This window comes from Conger conger, chromosome 11 (genome assembly GCF_963514075.1).
Source record: "Conger conger chromosome 11, fConCon1.1, whole genome shotgun sequence".
NCBI classification, from domain to species: Eukaryota; Metazoa; Chordata; class Actinopteri; order Anguilliformes; family Congridae; genus Conger; species Conger conger.
In genome coordinates this window covers 49,374,038-49,391,537 of record NC_083770.1, presented here as the reverse complement: position 1 = coordinate 49,391,537, position 17,500 = coordinate 49,374,038, and the positions used below count along the sequence as shown (strand labels likewise).

The 17,500-nt window shown below is 45.4% G+C and overlaps 1 protein-coding gene across 1 annotated transcript in view; it reads left to right on the top strand.

Moving 5' to 3' along the window:
* Positions 1-17,500, top strand: part of LOC133140879 (astrotactin-2-like) — a 408,973-nt gene that overhangs the window by 79,971 nt on the left and 311,502 nt on the right. The window contains exon 2 of the mRNA XM_061261152.1: positions 6,257-6,444. Within this exon, the coding sequence (XP_061117136.1) occupies positions 6,257-6,444 (188 nt within the window). The remainder of the gene's footprint in view (positions 1-6,256; positions 6,445-17,500) is intronic.

The window sequence follows — 17,500 nt, the reverse complement described above, 5'->3', positions numbered from 1 at the left end:
GCTTGAAGGAAATATGCATTTCCCTTTGATGAAGAAGAATGTTTGTAAGGATGTTTGAAAATGCGCAAGCAATTTCCTGAGGATTCTTTAATCAGTCTGCCCTCTCATTGTCATTACGAAACATAAAAGACCCATTTTCAATGTCCGCGGCAAACTTAATCAGACCAGCGCTCTGATTGAACAGCAAGAAGGAGGAGTTGAATGTTTTCCCCCCACATGACAGTAGCTTAGGCTATGCACAGTTTCATAGAAAAATAGCTCAGATTTTGAGTCTTAAGTACCTTCATAAAAACATTTTATGCAATTAAAATCAATCTAATTTACTGTCTTGTTTCAACTTTCACGAAATGCCATTGATCAGCTGTGAAGTCGCAGCCACTTTCTGCCCTCAGCTGCACAATGCTTCCTGGCAGCTGGGTCGGTTGAGAGGACGGCTGGCGTCCTCCTCCAGGGGGAAACTGAAGGTCTGCAGACATGATGGCAGGAAGTGAGCCGGCCCGTTTCCAGTTTAAATTCTTTACGTGCAGCTGGGTCTGTGGGGAAGATGATTGGAGTCGTGGTTTCGTTCATTGAGAAGCCGGTGTGACTTTCTGCCTCTTATTCATGTATTCACCAGGGCCTTTCTGAGGAGTTCGTGTGTGTTCTCCATGTGTCTGCGTGGGTTTCCTCTGGGTACTCTGGTTCCCTCCCACAGTCCCAACGACATGGGGGTCAGATTAATCGGAGGGTCTAAATTGCCCCTCTGTGTGCTCCTGCCGTTGCCCTTGACCAAGGCACTGCCCTCAGAACTGGAGCTGGTCCCCGGGCGCTGCACTTTGGCTGCCCACTGCTCCTCAGTAATTAGGATGGGTCTAATGCAGGGGACACATTGTGTTGCCTTAGAAGGCAATGACAATCACGAATAAACACATAAATAAATAAAACATAAATAGTATTCATTCTCTTCGTATTCATGCTAGAAAAGGTTGTGCTCAGTGAAAACAGAGTACAGGTGTGTGGAGTTAGATGGAGGAGTGGAGCTTCATGTGTTCATTCAGAACAGGGCTTCTCAGTAAAAACAGAGTCTATGAATTGGATGAGTTGCTAAGAGGGAGTTGTTGAGAAATATTCAGGTCCATTTGCTGGTCAAAATCTTGTCTATGGCTTAATAGTTCCTTTTATTACAGTCATTATTATTAATGCGCCTTTTATTTGTACAGCAAACTGAAAATAATCTGTAAATGACAGTAGCAAGTTTAGCATTCGCTGTATTCAAAAATAGGTGTGAGCGATACCAGCCTTTTCATTTATCCAGTCGAATATTACTTCACCCCAAGACCAATTTGGGTTAAATAAATAAATAAATAAATAAATAAATAAATAAATAAATAAATGTCCCCAGGCAATTGAGACAAGTCACAGCCTCAAATATAAACTATGCAGCAGACGAGATTAAACTTGGGCACGGACCTTGTGGAAAAACGAACTTTTGAATCCCGCTATGGTGGTGAAATGTCACGTATGGCAGGTAAAGATGTACTTTCTGTGCCTTTGTGAAATTAATGTAATTAAGAAACTGAGAATAAAGTTAGGCTTCTATTTTAGGAATTAGTCTTGCTCTAGTTTTAAGATCAAGAGGTGACTCATTATAACTGTTTCACCTGTTTTGGAGTACGGAGCACTGTGCCTAGACTGTACCTTACTTTGCATTCGGTGGAGTTTTCAACCGTGCGTTTCGTTACAGCTGACAAATCATTGACCCGTCACAACGCCATGTACAAACGGTCCGGTTTGACTTTGTACCCCTGTATAGATTGATCCACTGGTATACACTATATTCATCTACAAAACAATAATGTGGCTATTTCCTTCTTACCTCAGCTGTATGCTAATGAGATTTCCGATGATCTGGTCCTTATCTTTGTTGTGCAGGTTGCAGTTGAAATTGTACTTCCGTCTTTAAGCGCACTTATCCCTGGTTATGGGAATGCACTTTGTTGTAAGTCGCTCTGGATAAGAGCGTCTGCCAAATGCCATTAATGTAATGTAATGTAAATAATTGTTCACATAATTATCACCTCTGTTCTAGTGATGTAATACTTTAAAGTCCCTCGTCCCTCTACTGAATTTGGAATACAGGGCTTCAGATATTTTCCACTTTACAGCTGCAAAAAAATATTTTAAGCTTGACATTAATTTAATTTAGTTAATTAAATGAATTTAAATTGCTGATTTAAAATGTGTAAATGTGATTTTTAAAGTCAGCCACAGAAGTATGCTCCTGCTTTTGCCATCTGTTCCTCCTTTCATAACTGGATTGTCTGTCTCGTTGGGTAACTTTGTGTTTCATGTCAAGCGGAGCAACACGGAGCTTGTGAAATAAATTTTGATCTCAATGGGCTTGTCCTGAAAAAAAGGTTAAGTTGTAATGTTGCTTTTGTTCAGTGTCCTGTGCTTCGAAGGCTGGACTCTCATAACACCGCAGTTGGCAGTCAGACAGCGGAGAAGAAGAAAAAATAATCAAATGTTTTTTTGAACCTGTGGCCCATCCTAATTGCTTGGGGGCAGTGCGGTGACTGGGGAGCGATGTGGGGCTGGGAACCTTGCCCAGGGGCCACAGCTGCAACGTTATTGTGGCTACACCGGGGCTTGAACCACCAACCTTCCGGGTATCTCAGAAACTGCTGATCTCCTGGGATATTTACGCACAACAGTCTCTAGTTTGCGGAGAGTTCTGCAGGCCGAAACGCCTTGTTAATATGAGACGTCAGAGGAGAATTGCCAGGCTGGTCAAAGCTGACAGAAAGTTGACTGTAAATAATCACATATAAGTGGATTGGCTACTGCAGCAGAAGACTTAATAAGTCTAATAAATATCTAATAAAGTGCTCACTGAGTGTATGTGGTAGAGAGAGATTATTTTACGAGGTGCATACACGGAAGCAGACGACATTGCAGTCTTTCTTCATTCTTTAATTGAAGATACACATGCAGCTGCTTTTTAATAGGCAACATTTACACAAAACAAAACTAAAAAATGCTAAGTAAAAAAAAAGAAAGGTTGGTATGATGTTATATGGTGATTGTGACAGCCCAAGTGCTTAGTTTATTCCATTGTACATTAGATCATTAGGAATAGACTGTGAAACATACCCATGAAATGTGTATACAAACAAAACCACAATGTAATCTACTTTCTGTGTGCTACTCAATCGGGTCAGTCCCCTATAAAAATAAGTTTATTTGTTTATACTACTTAAAGTTTACCAGTTTTGGCTAGAATTTTTAGAAGTAGTTCCTAAATGGTATACTTCAAGGAATTGCTACAAATGGGGCAATTTAGTTTTATACATACTGTATGTGTCAATAAAACAAACTCTTTATTTTTCTGGGGGGTAGGGCCCAAAAACCATGGCAGTGTAATCAGTGTACAATGTCATCTTTGACCCACGTCTCTCGTGAGCGCTCAGAAAGCTTGATGTCTCTGTGTTTACCTGGCCTAGGTTTCACCTGTTTCTCACTTTCTTGTGCTCTTGTATCATGAGTAACTGCACTCACTGAATAGCATTTGGACTCCAGTGCACCAGTCATTTACGTGGCACGGATAGCGACCGGCAGCATGCTGGTATTTGCTGTGTGTGGATCTAGCTCCGTGTGTCTGAAGCTGTTCTGAAGCGCAGTGCTACATGACGGTCGCTCCGTGTGTCTGAAGCTGTTCTGAAGCGCAGTGCTACATGACGGTCACACCGTGTGTCTGAAGCTGTTCTGAAGCGCAATGCTACATGACGGTCACACCGTGTGTCTGAAGCTGTTCTGAAGCACAGGGCTACATGACGGTCGCTCCGTGTGTCTGAAGCTGTTCTGAAGCGCAGTGCTACATGACGGTCGTGTGTCTGAAGCTGTTCTGAAGCGCAGTGCTACATGACGGTTGTGTGTCTGAAGCTGTTCTGAAGCGCAGTGCTACATGACGGCACCGTGTGTCTGAAGCTGTTCTGAAGCGCAGTGCTACATGACGGCACCGTGTGTCTGAAGCTGTTCTGAAGCGCAGTGCTACATGACGGTCGTGTGTCTGAAGCTGTTCTGAAGCGCAGTGCTACATGACGGTCGTGTGTCTGAAGCTGTTCTGAAGCGCAGTGCGACATGACGGTCTCACCGTGTGTCTGAAGCTGTTCTGAAGCGCAGTGCTACATGACGGTCTCTCCGTGTGTCTGAAGATGTTCTGAAGCGCAGTGCTACATGACGGTCACACCGTGTGTCTGAAGCTGTTCTGAAGCGCAGTGCTACATGACGGCACCGTGTGTCTGAAGCTGTTCTGAAGCTGTTCTGAAGCGCAGTGCTACATGACGGTTGTGTGCTGGAGCTGTCGCAGTGTGCTTGGAGAGGGCTGAGCCCGGGAGCATCAGAGCATTCATGTTTACACTTTAAAAAAGACATTTTCTCCACGGGTTAAAATCCCCAGTCGTGCACAGGAAGCTGCTATGAAGCATGATGTCCCCAGCTGTTTCTTTTCACACCACGACACGCGAGGACACGCAAGCCTCCACACGCCAGCCACCACACGAGAAGATGCTTGATGCTGAGCAGAGCTGGACAACCCAAGTTTAGAAAGTAAAAGTCCTCCCCAGGATTTTGTTCCATTCACCTGGATTTGCGAATTGGCGCAATTGAACTATTGTAGAATCAGCTGTGGAAAAACACAGGGCTGAACTTTTACTTTCTGACCCCAGCGGGGGACGTATCCCCTCTGTCCAGGTGTGGATTTAGCGAGCCCACCGCTGGGGGCAGAGGAGCGGCAGGGGTCCGTGCCGAGCGACCTGACCGAACCCTCTCTCGCGCTGGCCGAGGCACCTCGTACTGTCCATGGCCCTGTGGGGCTGCCCTGTACTGCCCATGGCCCTGTGGGGCTGCCCATGGCCCGGTCGGGCTGCCCTGTACTGCCCATGGCCCTGTGTGGCTGCCCTGTACTGCCCATGGCCCTGTGGGGCTGCCCATAGCCCTGTGGGGCTGCCCATGGCCCGGTCGGGCTGCCCTGTACTGCCCATGGCCCTGTGGGGCTGTCAGGCGCAGTCAGTGCTAATGCGATCGACCATGTGAACCATCGATGCACAAGAAGAGTGCCTTTACAAGACGGACCAGCCAACAGTCCCCTGCTTACACTACAGCTATGTTTATTTACCCGCAAATCTTCCCTGTGAGAACATACATCATGCATGTTGCTCTGCCAGTCACACTCTTCCCTTTTCCTCCATGGCAAGAACAGTCCAGTTCTCCATCAGTATTCTGTGAAGTGTGTGCTCATGTTTTTACGTTTGTTTGGTCTGATTAGAGGGAGTTTAATATGGATACGTGAAGTGTTTTGGTTTGGTTTCCCACGAAAATCTTCTTTATTTCTTTCATTTATACATAAAATACATACAAATTCAGCTCTCTGATCAGTGTGAAAAGGGATACAAATTGAGCCTAGCTTGTGAATCAACACTGTTTACTCACTTTCAGAAGTTGGCTGATGTATCGAGTTTTTAATTACCCTGTTCTTGCATTCCCACTTCTATCCGTGTGTTCCCTTGCTGACTGTAGGCCTTCACTGAAAATGTAAAATGTTAGAAATGTCTGAAGGTTTTGCAAATGAGGTGTAATGTAGATTTCAGGTTTCTGTGCTCTCATTAGGCACAAGGGACTGCCGATGCAAAAACTGAGAGGCACTGTCAGACGCTGTTTTAACCAGGGCGTTAACAGTGTGTTATACAAATTATCACATCCAATAACATTTGATGAACATAACTCTCGACATTTTCCATGTCCATACACTCACTGTAAATGGCATAAATGGTGTGCTAAATATAAAGTTATTGCAAAAGGTGTACATGCCAGGCAGAAAGCTGGAGTGCTATAACAACAGTGATTGTGTACTGCCGCAGTCTCTGTAGTGAAGTGTTATTGAGTTTATGTACAGTCGGCACACAAACACATACCCATACCTGCAGTACTTCCAGGCGTGAATGCACAAACGCACGCCCACAAGTACACAGTCAAACGCACACAGGCACTGCAGTCGACTTTTTCGAGTTGCTTGGCGTCTCAAAAACTCCGCGTCCCTGTCGTGTGCCCAGCAGGGGTCCCCGAACCCTGGGCTGGAGACAGGTACGGCAGGTGGGGCGGGTGGGGAAACCAGGGCAGGCTCTGGTGCCTGCGTATCCCTCCGAGCGGATGTAACGCTGTTTGTTTCTGAATGCGGCTGCGCTGGGGTTGATCCTCTCTCTCCCCTCCCCTCCTGCAGAGATGTCCGGCACCGGGGCGGAGATCTCCCTGGTGCACTGGAAGCAGCAGTGGCTGGAGAACGGGACGTTGTACTTCCACGTGTCCCTGAGCAGCGCTGAGCAGCTGTCCCACACCACCCCGCCACCCGCCCAGGAGCCCGCTCATGTGCTGCACGAGCACGTGCACCTGCTGCACATCTCCGTCATGGTGAGCTAAACACACCTGCTGCTCATCTCCGTCATGGTGAGCTAAACACACCTGCACATCTTCGTCATGGTGAGCTAAACACACCTGCTGCACATCTCCGTCATGGTGAGCTAAACACACCTGCTGCACATCTCCGTCATGGTGAGCTAAACACACCTGCTGCTCATCTCCGTCATGGTGAGCTAAACACACCTGCTGTACATCTCCGTCATGGTGAGCTAAACACACCTGCACATCTCCGTCATGGTGAGCTAAACACACCTGCTGCTCATCTCCGTCATGGTGAGCTAAACACACCTGCACATCTCCGTCATGGTGAGCTAAACACACCTGCACATCTCCGTCATGGTGAGCTAAACACACGTGCACCTGCTGCACATCTCCGTCATGGTGAGGTGATCATTTTCCTGGATGGGCACCTATCATCATGTACCTTCCACACACACAAACACAGACACAGACAGACACACACACACACACACACATGCACATATGCACACACACACACACACGCACATATGCACACACACACACGCACATATGCACACACACGTACACACACACACACACACACACACACACACAGACATAGCAGGTCATGGACATTGACTGTGAGAAAAAGAACAGTTGATGAGTAGCGGTGTGCCTGCCTGACTTGTTGAGTGAGCATCATTGGTCGTAACGCTGTAAGGCAAACAGCAGGAAACAGCCATCACTGTCCTCATTCTCATGTTGCTCTATGCAAGCAGGGAGACTTCTGCTCACCACTCACCAAGAGCTGTACAGGAGAGCACACTCTAACGCACGGTAAGCAGGTTGAAAGGTTTTACAGCGTATGATAATAAGAGCTTAGCTTAACCCTTATCTTATGGTTCCTCAGTCCCCCCCCCCCCCACCCCAACCCCCATTGTGCTAACCACTGCTTTGCTGCTACACTGATGAACGTGCAAACAGTGGAGTAAAAGCCCGCATTCGTTAGCATAGCACATCTTCTTAGTGTGCGGTTGTTGTGGCTGAACCTTTAAATAATGGAGCGGACATCAGTGTATGTAACAAAATGTTCCTTGACTGGAGAGCAGGATGGATTACTGGATAGTTCACATTCATTTAAAAGTCCAGTCTGGTCCAGTCTGGCCTGGATGCTTGCTCATAGTATTTTCACACAGTGTTTGGGGACAGCCTGTAACCTAGTGGCTAAGCTACATGACTGGGGCAACCTGTGGCCTAGTGGCTAAGCTACATGACTGGGGCAGCCTGTAGCCTAGTGGCTAAGGTACATGACTGGGGCAGCCTGTAGCCTAGTGGCTAAGCTACATGACTGGGGCAGCCTGTAGCCTAGTGGCTAAGCTACATGACTGGGGCAGCCTGTAGCCTAGTGGCTAAGCTACATGACTGGGGCAGCCTGTAGCCTAGTGGTTAAGGTACATGACTGGGACAGGTACATGACTGGGGCAGCCTGTAGCCTAGTGGCTAAGCTACATAACTGGGGCAGCCCGTAGCCTAGTGGCTAAGCTACATGACTGGGGCAGCCTGTAGCCTAGTGGCTAAGCTACATGACTGGGACAGCCCGTAGCCTAGTGGCTAAGCTACATGACTGGGGCCAGGAAGATTGGTGGTTCAAGCCCCGGTGTAGCCACATTGGGTCTGCACAGCTGTTGGCCCAGCTCTCTCTGGAGTAAGGCCCTTAACCCTGTATTGCTCCAGGGGGGGTTATCCCCTGCTGAGTCTAATCAAATGTAAATTGCTTTAGATTAGCATCAGCGAAATAGTAAGTGCTTATATAAAAGATTTGTGTGCGCACCTTTGCTCAGGTATACCCCGGTGGTGCCCAACCTGCAGCTTGACCATCAGCGTCCATTCACATAGGGTTCAGTCTCCCTAGCCCTGCCTCGCTCCCCAGCCCAGCTATTTTTGCATGTGAGTTTTTATTCATTTCGGGAGGGGGGGGGGGGTGGCTTTAAGGTGGGCTCTGGCTGACCCTACGCTGGTGGTACGAGGCCCCCCCACAGGGTCTGTGTGCTGGGAGCTCGCTGACGCTTGCCTAATGGTGTAATGGTCCGTTCTCTCGCGGCTCCCGGTACGTGTAATAGCCACTCGTTTGATGTGAGCTGCCTGCAGCATCAGGGGAGTGCTGTGGATAAAAATATCTACAACTTTCTGATTATCTCTACACAGTGTACTACTGCTCTACTCTGATCAGATCAAGGTTCTCTCTCACACTCTCCCTCTCCCCATCTCTCTCTCCCTCCTCTATATCTCACTCTCTCTCTCCCTCCCTCTCTCTCTCTCCCTCTCTCTCCCTCTCTTTCTCTACCTCTCTCCCTCTATATCTCTCTCCCTCTCTTTCTCTCTCTCAAATTAATGAAATTGCCGTTGTCGGCCTGGCGAGGAGGAAAGCATTTGCTGTCAAAATAAAATCTTAAAAATAAGCAGCTACACGTCGAGCTGTAATTAAAGAATGCATACATAGTAAACAAACAAACGAGTGTCTGCACCTGAAACTGAAATGCAAACGTAAATTTAAAATTTAAAAGTGCTCTCATTTGCATGACAACCGCAAGGTATTATTCTGGCAGTGTGCATAAATACTGGCGAAGCAGGTGTGCTGACTCAATCGCTTTGATATACAGAATGCTTCCATCCACATGACTCAGACTCTGATATACAGAATGCTTCCATTCACATAACTCAGTCTCTGATATACAGAATGCTTCCATCCACATAACTCAGTCTCTGATATACAGAATGCATCCATCCACATGACTCAGTCTCTGATATACAGAATGCTTCCATCCACAGCATCCCTGCTGCATCTGCAGTCAACACAAACACACAACACTCCTACAGACATGATGGGAATCACGATAGTCTAGAAACTGTCAGTGTGCACATGTCAGCGTGTTTCTCAGCTGCTAAGAGCATCACTAAGAGAAATGATTTACCTACACGCAGTTTTGGAGGGTTCTCAGGTAGGAACATTATAAAATGTGTTCTTGTATCTTTGCACTGTCATTACTCACCTGAAGCTCATCAAAATACCTATGGAGGCTGTGGAAGGCAGGAAGTTCAAGTCACCTTTACTCGAGTAAACACAAATAATTAACTAATATTGTTAAGTAAGTTGGGGTTACTGAAATAGTTTGAGAAAACTGATTGATTTCAAATGTCCTCAATAACACCAAATAATAAGACTCATTTTGGAGCATTATATCATGAGTGCAAGTCTTATTCTTTCAGCAATTGATCTGAGCCATTTGTGCGGGACAACATAATCTGTTCAGGTATTTGTTGGTCTTTAACTTTCATGCTTCTCTTTCTCGCCCCCTCTTTAATTGAGTTATAACGGCCCGTTCCGTTTTTTTAAGCAGAGTCTGCCCAAACCGTTTAGTAAAAATTACATTTATCTTTTACGGCGCGACAAAGAAAAACAACGAAACGAACCCGGCGGCCGTATCTTCCCCTTTCGCGCTGAAGGCGCTCATCTGAGCCTTTGATTACGAAAGGGATCGATCTCCTCTGTCAGATCCCTCCGTTCCTCCTGCGCGGAGGCGGCCCGTGGAACCATTAGCTCCTCTGGCTAACCGCTCTGCCACCACAAAAGGCTGCGTGCGTCGATTAGAGGCTCCTTTCAAGATGCACGCCGCCGCAGACGTTTAACAAAACCGCCGCGGCCGCGCCTCGGAAAAGCGATTTGTCGGCCGGAATGCGGAGGAGGAGGAGGAGGAGGAGGTGTGTGAGGAGGTGTGTGAGGAGGCGCCGCAGACTTTCTGCCTGAGTGGAGATCGTCTGAGCGTGGAGTCTGTTTTTCGTGCAGTAATGATAATTATAGGGGAAGGTAAGGCAGGAAATGAGCATGATTACAGGATCCAGAATTAGTGGAGCTGGTGTAGGTGTCCATGCAGCTGACCTGCGTGTGGGTGCATACATTCAGACCTACAGATGTCCTACAGAGTTATAACAAGCCTCGCCATTTTGCAGCATATTACATACATTTACGTATATGTACGACTACATGTCAGCAGTGCTGCTTTCACCAGATTGTACGGGAGGAAAATATAATTGCTGCATTACCAAGATCATGTCAATAAGTAATTTTGAATATGTCTATTCAAAAAGAAAAAGAAAAAAGTATCATATAAGACATATTTTGCACAAAATGCAGTGAAATTCATACCATAGCAATCTAACGTGATTGATGCGTATCAGAAAATGATGTATTTACAGTACGTACAGATTGTATTTCGTTATTAGCATATTTGTCAGCAGGACGATTATGAGCTCATTCACACAGCCGCTGAAGTTCTCCCCCACTGTCGGGCTGACAAAGGACTCCTAGCCGTCCACAGTACCTGGATTTCTGCAGCTGGCAAAGACACTATTGTTCAGCCTGTAGCTATCAAATGTATTCTTATTTGATGTGGAAGAGGCTCAGATGTCAGTCACTGAAATATATCTGTGTTATGTTCATTTTATTTATTAATTTTTTCAGAATTGAATGATTTCCACCGGGCTGTCGGGGAATGAAGCTGCCACATGGCCTGCTACAGTCACTCAGACCCTTGAAGGAAATTACCTGCTCATACCTGCTTCTGAGCTGCCATTAGTGCTGTGACAGAAATGTGAAATATAATTGCTGTCACAGGCAGTTAAAAGCCCTGAAACTGAAAGCTAAGTTCTGTGAAATGGCTGCACCCGGTAAATACGTTATTTTGTGGAAATTATGCAATGCAGCAACGCGAGGGTGTGATATGGGAACACATGTCATGTTGACCAATAGGCTATGGAGGTTTTTGTGCAGTCAAAATTATACATACGGTACATGGTACTGAAAAATGTGATTTTAGTGCTTGTCAGCCTAGCTTTGTGCATGTAAGTGATCAAGGGCACTGAAAAAATAAAATAAAATAAAATAAAAAAGAAAACGGAGAAAATGAGCCAGTTCAGTACATTCTCAAAGTGAGCAAGTGTAATTGGCCTGTGATACCATTGCTTAGCCAGCTAATAATTTATTGTCATCCTTAGTACCCAGCAAGCAAAGCAATGGTTTAATCTCTGCATGTACTGCTTAAATGCTTGCAGCTTAAATGTTTAAAAGGAAATACACATTTTGCACACATAATATTCTCTAAGCATTTCAGATTAATTTGACACATCCTATTTAACATACTAGGTTTTTTTTTTCTGCTCTGTTTCACCTCCCATCAGCCACTGTATTTCTGCCCTTTTAAAGACACATCCACTTTTCTCAGCCACTGGGTGACTTTGAGAAAGTATTTCAGCACAGTGGAGCGCTGTCAGGAATGAGAGCAAGCTTGAAAATAAATAGTTTTTCATAATTCCACGTGATGAATAACTGTATGTCCTCCTATTTTGGAGGTGGTTGATGACTGCCACCCTGTAGACAGTAATTATCCCCAGGAGGACAAAATGCTGTGGAATATCTTCCCGCAAGTTTTTCCACTGTCAAAACAGTGATGGCATCCCCTTTTGTATTCAATACAAATGTGCTGAGAGATTATGTTATTAAAATACTAATATACGTTGCCAATATATTAGGAGTCCCATATATTGTGACCCCCCTGTGTAGTGCAGACAAGGGAAAGGACAGTTGGTAAGCAGAGACTTTAAGACATAAATGTGCCCGTTCAGTTGCCACCGGGGGTATCAATAGAATGTGTAATGTGCTACATCAGTGGTGCACGCCGTATCGCAAGAGAAGAAAAATGAAACTTTAAATCAACATTACTGATGGCCTACAACGTATGATGTATTACCCCGTAACCACAGGGTGGCTTTTTCAAATGCCTCTCTCTGGATCCATCTGTGTGTAATTAAGAAGGCTGACTCCCATGAAAAGCTGGGTAACTAATTGGGTAGCGAAATGAGGTTTCATAAAAATTAACAACTTCATTCCGAGGGCTCTATTATTATTGTTTTTTTATCCCCCTTGCAAACCTCCGACGCACGCAGACTGGAAATACTGTACACGAGGATTAATTAAAGAGGAAAATATGAAGCGGATTTTGTCATTACCGATAACGCTACTTTTTTTTGTGCTTTGCGTAATGCATTTTCTTACAGTGTTTAACGCTCAATTTGTGATGACACGCAATGTTTTGCCGGGTTTAATGGCTGCTGAATTGCATCTCTCGGAAACTAAACACGATGATTTTCCACAAATTGGGCTGACATTGTGTAATCAGGCGTCATGTATACTCTCCCAAAGTCTCCATAATGCATGTACAATGCCTTTATTAACAATGAGTAACATCTTAAATCATTCATAAGAAAACGCAATACTTAATGAGGGACAATGGAACGTATGTCCAATTCCATTTTCAAATGTGGGGCAGGTCGTAACAGCCTACTTTAGCTGTGACTCTGGTGACTAAAATCCCTAGTGCTCATGCAAGGTTTATGAATGGATTTTGAGCATTTTAATCAGTCAGTGGTGCAGAAGATGATGCATGCAAATACAAAAAAAACATATTAAATATATGCTGAATACTAAATGTGACTGCAAAACCTCAGGTATATACATAGTGCTCGGTGTAGGCCCTTAGGCCCATCATTACGATGGCTGGCTGGCACTAATAAATGTGTTTTGTTGATGCAATTACTTTCTGGGTCTTGTAAACATAGTTACACCCTTTCTTACACCAAAATTACCTTCAGTGGTGCAACATAAAATCAATACATAATAATATGTTGTAGTGCACATTCTGTCACATGATACAGGCCACCATGCATGGAGAATATCAATTGTGTTATTGTTGGCATAGAAATGCCCTGTCCTTCCCATAAGTCACCTCCAACTCACTGCAAATAATATCTTACACCATCTTAGTGAATGAAAAATGAATATTATTGAATAGAAATAATAATCTCTTTATTAACAAATATAATAATTGCATATTAAGTACTGTATATGTTACTAAACATAATAAATGCATCAATGCATTTTAAAGTAGTCGATATATGCAGATATTGGTACACCTATCTTTTATGGCAGGCTCAGAATACAGGGATGAGGCAGGTTTCAAAACTGAATTTAGTTTTCCTCATTGCTGCCCATGTTCTGGTTTATCACAACTCATTCCTTAATACAGTGGTTTTCCACTCTGGTCCTGCAGTATTCATGTGACTCCTGGCTTTATTGCATTTCCTGAAGCATCAAGAGTCGTTAATTGTATTTAATTAGAGACTTTTAAGGTGTAATTAGGGTTGATTACTCTCTCAATGATGCATAGCAGAAAGATATTCATGTTAAAATGAATTAATATTCCGTACTAATCTAGCGACATTCAGCTGGACAACAAATGCTTGCATTTTCATTTATGTGCCATGGTCAAAGATTCATTTCAGATGAGGTTATGTTTTGTATTGATTCATTAATTGATAGACCTACAGCAGAAATCAATGAAGTCTTAAACGCTGAATGTGTACTCCTTGTCACTGATACTAAACCATGTGGAGGATGTAGAGTTCAAGGACAAAGCTAATTGTAATGAGCCGAAGCAGCTTTCTGCTAAAGGAAAATGCTTTCAGTCACCTTCATTAAATGCGAGATTAGCTGGAAAGAAGCAAAACTGCATGTAGAGGACCAGGGTTGAAAACCATTTCTGTATGTCCGAAACCAAGGTTGCATAAAATAGTATGCAAAAAATACCCAGACTTCTTTGTCTATTCTGTGAAATTTCATAGAATTGGAACAATGGCACAAGTATCCCACAATGCAGTGCGATAGGCTATGACCCAAGCAAACAGGATGGCAGTTAAAACCAAAGCGGTAAAATAGTTGAACAGTTTAGGTGTTATCAGAGCAATAGCCTGGGGGTTTGATAGCTAAATGAAGTAGGAACGGACTGAAGGGGGGGCCCCTGTCTGCTCCCTCGATTCAGGGGAAAATAATCAGCAATAATATTATTTATATGAACAGAAGCAATGGCTGATGAATAAAGAATCTTAATCTGGGGAATAAAAATGGGTCAAAAACAAAATCTTTTCAAAGTAGCAAATACATAATTACACTCAGCATGGCCAGAATCCTTTTCTGCACCAAGGGAGGTAATACAGCACATTTAATAAACAGTGTGTACAGTAAAAGGACTGCCTTCCTGAGAGAAAGCCTGTGTTGTCCCAAGGTGTAATGCTGGGCATAACTGCCTCTAGATTACAGATGTCAAGCTCCAGTCCTGGAGGGCCGCAGTGTCTGCTGCCTTTTGGGTGGTTCATTCAAGTCATTGATTGGTTAAAGTATCCACACGCCTTGTTCTCAAGGCCTTAATTGGCAGCTGATTGAAAGGAAACCACAAACATCTGCAGACACTGCGGCCCCCTGGGAATTCAGTTTGACACCCCTGCTCTAGAAGCAATGAAAGAGCCTCAATGTAAACTACCTTTAATGAATGTGTCTCATGTGGCTCTTCTCTCACCGGAGTGTCTCCCCATTGGAGCAGGATCGTGTCTTTCTCACTGGAGCTTCTCCCCATTGGAGCAGGACCATGTCTCTCTCAGCGGAGTGTCTCCCCATTGGAGCAGGACCATGTCTCTCTCATCAGAGTCTCTCTTGATTGGAGCAGAGCCGTGTCTCTCTCAGCGGAGTGTCTCCCCATTGGAGCAGGACCATGTCTCTCTCATCAGAGTCTCTCTTGATTGGAGCAGGGCCGTGTCTCTCTCACCGGAGTGTCTCCCCATTGGCGCAGGGCCATGTCTCTCTCATCAGAGTCTCTCTTGATTTGAGCAGGGCCGTGTCTCTCTCACCGGAGTGTCTCCCCATTGGGACAGGGCCATGTCTCTCTCAGCGGAGTGTCTCTTGATTGGAGCAGGATCGTCTCTCTCTCACCGGAGTGTCTCTCCATTGGAGCAGGGCCATGTCTCTCTCAGCAGAGTCTCTCTTGATTGGAGCAGGGCCATGTCTCTCTCAGCGGAGTGTCTCCCCATTGGCGCAGGGCCATGTCTCTCTCAGCGGAGTGTCTCTTGATTGGAGCAGGGTCGTGTCTCTCTCACCGGAGTGTCTCCCCATTGGAGCAGGGCCATGTCTCTCTCAGCAGAGTCTCTCTTGATTGGAGCAGGGCCATGTCTCTCTCAGCGGAGTGTCTCCCCATTGGAGCAGGACCATGTCTCTCTCATCAGAGTCTCTCTTGATTGGAGCGGGGCCGTGTCTCTCTCAGCGGAGTGTCTCTCCATTGGAGCAGGGCCGTGTCTCTCTCAGCGGAGTGTCTCTCCATTGGAGCAGGGCCGTGTCTCTCTCAGCGGAGTGTCTCTCCATTGGAGCAGGGCCGTGTCTCTCTCAGCGGAGTGTCTCTCCATTGGAGCAGGGCCGTGTCTCTCTCAGCGGAGTGTCTCTCCATTGGAGCGGGACCGCAGTGACAGAGGGGTGAAAAGCTGGGTGATAATTAAATTAAGGCGGCTGTAGATTTATGTGCTGGAAAGAGCGGGTCGGCTGGGAGAGGGTAGAGCGCTCTCTCACCATCTGCCCACAGCCGCCCGGACGCCGGAAACCAGGAACCCTGACCATTAACGAGCTCGCCCCGGTGTGGTGAAGCCGATGAGGCCCTGCCGGGCGAGACCGGCTTTTTAATCGCCGTGCAATAACAACGATGAAAATAATAATGATAAGCTTAATTTATATTGCACTTTTAATACAAAATGTAGGTCAAAGTGCTTTACATTCAGCACTAAATAAATTTAAAAAATGACAAAGAACTTTTGAGAAAGGAAAGGGAACAGAGTCACTCAAAATGATGTTAACGACAGAAACACTGTGAAGTGTCAGACCACCAAACCCTCTAAAGGCAAGGTCACGCATATCAGTTCAAGTGCCACCACTCTGAACACCGGGTTAAATTAAACACCACCACTCTGAACATGGAGTTAAATGAAACACCACCACTCTGAACATGGAGTTAAATGAAACACCACCACTCTGAACATGGAGTTAAATGAAACACCACCACTCTGAACATGGAGTTAAATGAAACACCACCACTCTGAACACCGGGTTAAATGAAACACCACCACTCTGAACATGGAGTTAAATGAAACACCACCACTCTGAACATGGAGTTAAATGAAACACCACCACTCTGAACATGGAGTTAAATGAAACACCACCACTCTGAAGTCCGGGTTAAATGAAACACCACCACTCTGAACATGGAGTGAAATGAAACACCACCACTCTGAACATGGAGTTAAATGAAACACCACCACTCTGAAGTCCGGGTTAAATGAAACACCACCACTCTGAACATGGAGTGAAATGAAACACCACCACTCTGAAGTCCGGGTTAAATGAAACACCACCACTCTGAACATGGAGTGAAATGAAACACCACCACTCTGAACATGGAGTTAAATGAAACACCACCACTCTGAACACCGGGTTAAATGAAACACCACCACTCTGAACATGGAGTTAAATGAAACACCACCACTCTGAACATGGAGTTAAATGAAACACCACCACTCTGAACATGGAGTTAAATGAAACACCACCACTCTGAACATGGAGTTAAATGAAACACCACCACTCTGAACATGGAGTTAAATGAAACACCACCACTCTGAACACCGTCTTGAGTTCAATGAGATGAATTACCTTCCCTCAGAACACCGCTGCAGTTACAGTGAATGGAGTCACATTCTGAGTGCAGGTAATGAATGAAGTTGAACTAGAATAGCACGATGTTAAGGAGCGGGCGCCCCCGAGCTCGCTGTCAGAACAGGCGGGTTCCGCCTTCCGCTCTAACCGTCCGCCTCTCCGTCTCTTTCCCCCGCTGACGGAGCCACGGCGGTCTGGAGGCTGTGCGCATCGACGACTGTCAGACGAAAGACTGATGAGAGAGCGGAGGGAGGGAGGGAGAGGCAAAGAGAGAGGATACTGAGAACTCACTGAGCACTTTATTAGAAAAATGTGTACTTTATTACACCTATTTATTCATGCGATTATCTAATCAACCAATGGTGTGGCTGAAGTGCAATACATACAGTCGTGCAGATACGGGTCAGGAGCTTCAGTTAATGTTCACACCAACCATCAGAATGGGGGAAA